This window comes from Cynara cardunculus, unplaced genomic scaffold (genome assembly GCF_001531365.2).
Source record: "Cynara cardunculus var. scolymus isolate 2C unplaced genomic scaffold, CcrdV1 Un_Scaffold_3513, whole genome shotgun sequence".
NCBI classification, from domain to species: Eukaryota; Viridiplantae; Streptophyta; class Magnoliopsida; order Asterales; family Asteraceae; genus Cynara; species Cynara cardunculus.
The window spans coordinates 11,487-16,993 of record NW_020201508.1 but is presented as its reverse complement, the minus strand read 5'-3'; the positions used below and the strand labels follow the sequence as shown (position 1 = coordinate 16,993).

Genomic DNA, 5,507 nt, shown 5'->3' with positions numbered 1-5,507 from the left:
AAATTTTAAAAGTTCGATAATTTATTTATTAAAGAATATATGTAAGGATGAATATATCAAAATAAGTAAGATAAAATTATATATAAGTATGAATAATAAGTAAGATAAAATCATAATATTAATGCTTATATATATTATTATAATGGTAAGTATGAATATATAATAACAATATATAATATATGTGGATGTATGCACAAATTATATATATATATATATATACACTTAAAAATTATATATATAAAATAGTTATATAATATAACTTAAAATAATAAAATGTAAGGGATAATATATTACAAATAAATTGTGTTTAAGTACAACTTATTAAAGTTTCATGTTTGAATTCATATAACTAACTGCAGATAAACATAATCAAATAAATGATAAATATTTTATTTTAAATATAAAAAATCTAAATATAATTAAAATAATTATTGAGTTCTAACAAACTACTTAATTAGTATCTTTATAAAAAAATTATATTATTAAACCAAAAATAAAAAAAATGAATTAGAAAAATACACAAAAAAGAAGAAATTTTAAATAGTTAATTTGGTACTAGTATCAATAACTTTTTTCAATTTTTTATAATATATCTTCATATATATATATTTTATTCAAAAATAAAAATACTTTCACTTTGTCAAAACCACATAAAACTGTATTTTAATATCAATTGAAAAAAAAAACCCATTAAAATCAAGATATATCTCACTGTATTGTGTGAGTACCCTTCTATATTAATATATAAAATAAAAATAGTAATGATAAAATATACAATATTAATTAATTGATTTTAATATTATATATATATATATATATATTTTAATAATGATTCAATTTTTAAAGCATTTAACACCCATGTTATGGGAGTATCATTAGCATTCTCTTTTTATAATTGTAATTCATACAAGTTTTACGTAATTTATTAATTATTAAAATACTTAATTACGACAAATTAATCATGGAAAGAGAGAAAGGAAAATCTATTCTAAAATAAACCCGCCTTCAACTTAATCCATTTTCAAAATTATTATTCAGCAAACCTTCATATATTCAATAGTTTCATTGACCTAACAACCTCCAACCTATAAGATGTCCATGTAAATGTCAACTAAATTTTTATATAACATTTAAAATTAAAAAAAAAACATTAAATATGAAAATAATTGTGTTGGTCAATAATTATGACATATACATATGTAATTTTTATTTTCATTCGAGTGTGATGCCAAATTTTACATAAACCTAATAATGATAATAACAATAAAAAAAAACATGTACACAACAATGACCGAATTAAAATATATGTACATACGTATAACTGTAAAATAATGTTTTAGATAACACTGACCAGTAATCTAATAATATAATAAACCGAAACTAGATCCTCCAAGATGAGAACACGTTAATTGATCATTTACGAGACATATATGTCAATTTTGCTTAAATGCTTATGTTAATTGTGAATACTAGTTTGATTTAAATAGTATCACAATATAGTTATTTCGAAAAAAATATGCATATAATTTGTGAAGTAATAAATATATGTTATTGAGAACTTATAGATACTCGGCAAATTCTTTTTGATAAAAAAAATATAGTACATCGAGTTGACCTACTATTTATCTGATAGAAAATCTGAACTCCTAAATATATGGAAAAAATTGTTTTATACCCTAAAATATTAATTTTTAAAAATTGGTTCTTCAAGATATGAAGTAGATTCCATATTGAACCTTATAAATATCCCCTCTCATGAACAAAGTGATCCACACAAAAATGGATCACACAACTTTTCTTATGTCATTTTCTTTATTTCTTATGTCCTCTTTTGTATTATTCACTATTAGAACATATCTCAAATCTGAAAAGGGCCTCCCTCCAGGGCCACGACCATGGCCGATCATCGGAAATCTACACCAAGTAGGCAAGAACCCACATGTCTCCACTGCCATCTTGGCTGAAAAACATGGCTCACTTATCTCCCTTCGCTTAGGAACCCAACTTCTTGTTGTAGCGTCCTCTCCAGAAGCAGCCACTGGAATTCTCAAGACGCAAGACCGTTTTCTTTCTTCTCGTTTTATTCCTAATGCGTTTCAAAGTTATCTTTTGCCTTTCGCCCTTATTTGGTCAGCTGACTGTGATGAAAATTGGAAATCATTAAGAACTCTTTGTAAAACTCATATGTTCTCGACGAAGGCCTTAGAATCCCAGTCTAGCTTGAGAGAGAGAAAATTAGGTGAAATGTTGGATTTTTTGTGTAGTAAGAAAGATGAAGTTGTGAACATTGAGGAAGTTGTTTTTACAACTATGTTTAACACCTTAAGCAACATACTGTTTGGCAAAGATTTTCTTGATTTACGAGATCGAGATGGAAGTGCAAGTGGATTGAAAGAGAAACTTTTCAAGATACTCGCGAACGGACTTGCACCTAATGTAAGTGATTTTTTCCCTATGCTTGATAGGTGGGATCTTCAAGGAATAAAGAAAGAACAATTGAAGCATATGAAGGAAATATTTAGCTCGTGGGAGGATATAATTAATGATAGAAGATTAATGGTTGTAGTAAAAGAGGAGGAACAGTGTTTCTTGGATCAGTTACTTGAAAATGGATTCTCAAACGACCAGATCAATATACTCGCTTTGGTAAGTTCTTTTTGAAACATTCTCCATTTTAATGAGCCATTAATCCTCTGTTTTTGTTTTCCTGAATTCAGATGAACATATAATATTAAAAGATCTTGTATTTCTTTCTAGATTTGAATTTGAATATTCATATGAATTAGTTGTAGGCTGAAGTTACGTAATTTAGAAAAAACCTATTTTTTCCCTTAGATGTGAATTTGAACTTTTACATTGTTTATTTGTAGGAGCTATTTACAGCAAGTACTGATACTACAACGTCAACAATAGAATGGGCCATGGCTGAGTTGATAAAGAACAAGAAGGCTATGTTCAAACTACAAGAAGAGATAAGAAACGAAATTCATTCAGACACCATTTTTGAATGTGAACTTTCTAAGTTGTCTTATCTAAACGCTTGCGTTAAAGAAACCCTAAGATTGCACCCTCCCACACCTTTCCTGCTTCCTCACCGTGCTATTCAAACTTGCGAGGTTATGAATTATACAATCCCTCGTGGTTCCCAAGTATTGGTCAACATATGGGCAATTGGTCGAAATCCAAAATATTGGGAAGATCCTCTCTCATTTAAACCTGAAAGATTTCTTAACTCAAAATTAGATTTTAAAGGCCAAGATTTTGAGTTCCTACCATTTGGTGCAGGGAGGAGAATGTGTCCAGGTTTGTTCATGGGTATCAACGGTGTTCAATCTGTGTTAACATATTTGATTCTACGATTTGATTGGATTCTTCCAAATGATGAGGACCCTTTGAAGATTGACATGAATGAAAAATTTGGGGTGACTTTGCAAAAGGAAAAACCTCTGCAACTTAGTTTCAAACATTTAAAATAATAAATAGTTTAAATTATATGTAATTTTTCTGTTTTTAATAAGTACACTCTCTTGTCTATGAATAGATTTGATATGAAAGAAGCTTAATTGAACCAACCTTTTACACATGTAAAACTTGTCTCTTTGAGTTATTGCAACTTATATTGGTATTTCTGCCTTGTCTCTATTGGGTATAATTATTTGTAAATATTAAATAGTTGTGCATTTTTTTCATTGTATAAGAATCATTAAGAGGTGAATCTTGTTTGGCAAAAAAAGTCTGCCTCTTAATGGTTTTAAAACCATTTGAATGATTTTGTATCATGGACCTCCCTTAATCATTCAGTGCTCTAATTTCATTGTAAACAATTACCAAACAATTATATTTCATTTTGCACTATATCATGAGAGTCTCTTAATCATTTTGACCTTGTGAAATTTAATTGTCTCTCATAGTCTATAATATATAAATACTTTTATTGGATTTTAAATATATTTATCGATAAAAATACACATTATGATAACAAGTTAAATCTTGTAAATTGAAAAATTATATTGATTTGGATATCAACTTAAACACAATGAAATGCTTATTTTTATATAACTTGTTTAACTAAACTATTAGTTATATTAAAGATATCACTACAACAAAATTGGGTTTATAAGACACTCCCAATTTTTAAGCGTTCTAATAGACCTCTTTATAGGACCAAAAAAATAAAGTGTCCTATCTAAAGGCGTTGTAATAAGTTTATATTACGTTTTTTGACGTCGTAATAAGTTTTTAGGACATTTTTAATATAAAGTGTCCCATTAGCAACTTTATAGGACACTATTTGAAAAAATGTCCTATAAAAACAAGTGTCCTATAAAAAAATAAGTTTATAGGACACTTTCTCAAAAGTGTCATATAAAGTTGCTAATTCGACACTTTGTATTAAAAATGTCCTAAAAACTTGTTAAGATGCCAAAAAACGTCATATAAACTTATTACAACATCTTTAGATAGGACATTTTATATTTTGGTCCTATAAATTAAGTCCTAAAAAGTGGTCTATTGGAATACTTAGAGATTTGGGGTGTCCTATAAACTCAATTTTGTTATACTGTATCTTAAATTAGAAAATACGAGGGTAATCTATATTTAATTAATAATTAAATTAAAATGATCTTGTATTGTAGGTGTTAACAATTGATTATTAGTTGATTTTATAGTTTAAACTTGTAAAGTTGAAAGTTAAAGAATTATATGTTAATAAATGGTAATGAATGTTGAATAAATTGCTTTTAAATTCTTTTAGCCAAGTGCTTTATATTAGAGTAAAGGCAAAATGATATATTGATTTTAGAATGAAATGTGGATTTGTTCAATGTGATTTTAAGTTTGTCTTAAATTAGGTACTTAGAGTTCTATTATTCCAAATGGTCCTTAGAGTTCGTAATTTTGTAACGTTTTGATCAATACTACTAACGACTGTTAATTCCCATTCGTTAAGTGACGTGTAATTTGGTCCCCTGCCATTTCCTACAACCAACCAAAACAAGACACGTCATCTTATCCCACCCCCCATCGACTTACACTTACAAGTAACCATAACACACACACCAAAAACTAAAAATGAAACACACATCCAAACCTCAAAATTAAAATCAAAATCATATCCAAACCTAAACCCACACCCAAATCTAAACCCAAACCTCAAAATAAAAACCAAATCAAAATCAAACCCGGGTCTAAACCTCAAAAAGAAATCAAACCCAATGTAATTGCTTGATTTTCTTGATTTGTGACCTCGGAATAGTAGGGTCTCGTAAATGCACACATACGACTGGGATTTTTTTAAAACACATACAACACACCCATGCCCTCCCTTTTACACCTCTTTCTTAATGCTCTCACTGTAACACACACCCCCTCCGATGACCTATTTGCCTGGACATCTCCCCCGTACACCCTATCTCTTTACCATAATTCTTTTATTCCTCCCAGTGATCCACCAATTTACATGCACCTTCATCTTTGGTACTTCTTCAAAATAGAACTCAACTTTA

General features: G+C 28.4%; 1 protein-coding gene across 1 annotated transcript; it reads left to right on the top strand.

Moving 5' to 3' along the window:
* The first annotated feature begins 1,783 nt into the window (after nt 1-1,783).
* On the top strand, nt 1,784-3,578 carry LOC112503668 (probable (S)-N-methylcoclaurine 3'-hydroxylase isozyme 2). Its single transcript, XM_025107661.1, has 2 exons — nt 1,784-2,646; nt 2,871-3,578. Exons 1-2 carry the CDS (start codon nt 1,801-1,803, stop codon nt 3,474-3,476), a joined length of 1,452 nt encoding a protein of 483 aa, XP_024963429.1. The 5' UTR covers nt 1,784-1,800; the 3' UTR covers nt 3,477-3,578.
* Nucleotides 3,579-5,507: the final 1,929 nt, after the last annotated feature.

Coding starts and splice junctions, on each gene's coding strand:
- LOC112503668 (XM_025107661.1), top strand. CDS start 1,801: ATGTCATTTTCTTTATTTCTTATGTCCTCTTTTGTATTATTCACTATT. Junction 2,647..2,870: donor AGATCAATATACTCGCTTTG/GTAAGTTCTTTT, acceptor GTTTATTTGTAG/GAGCTATTTACAGCAAGTAC.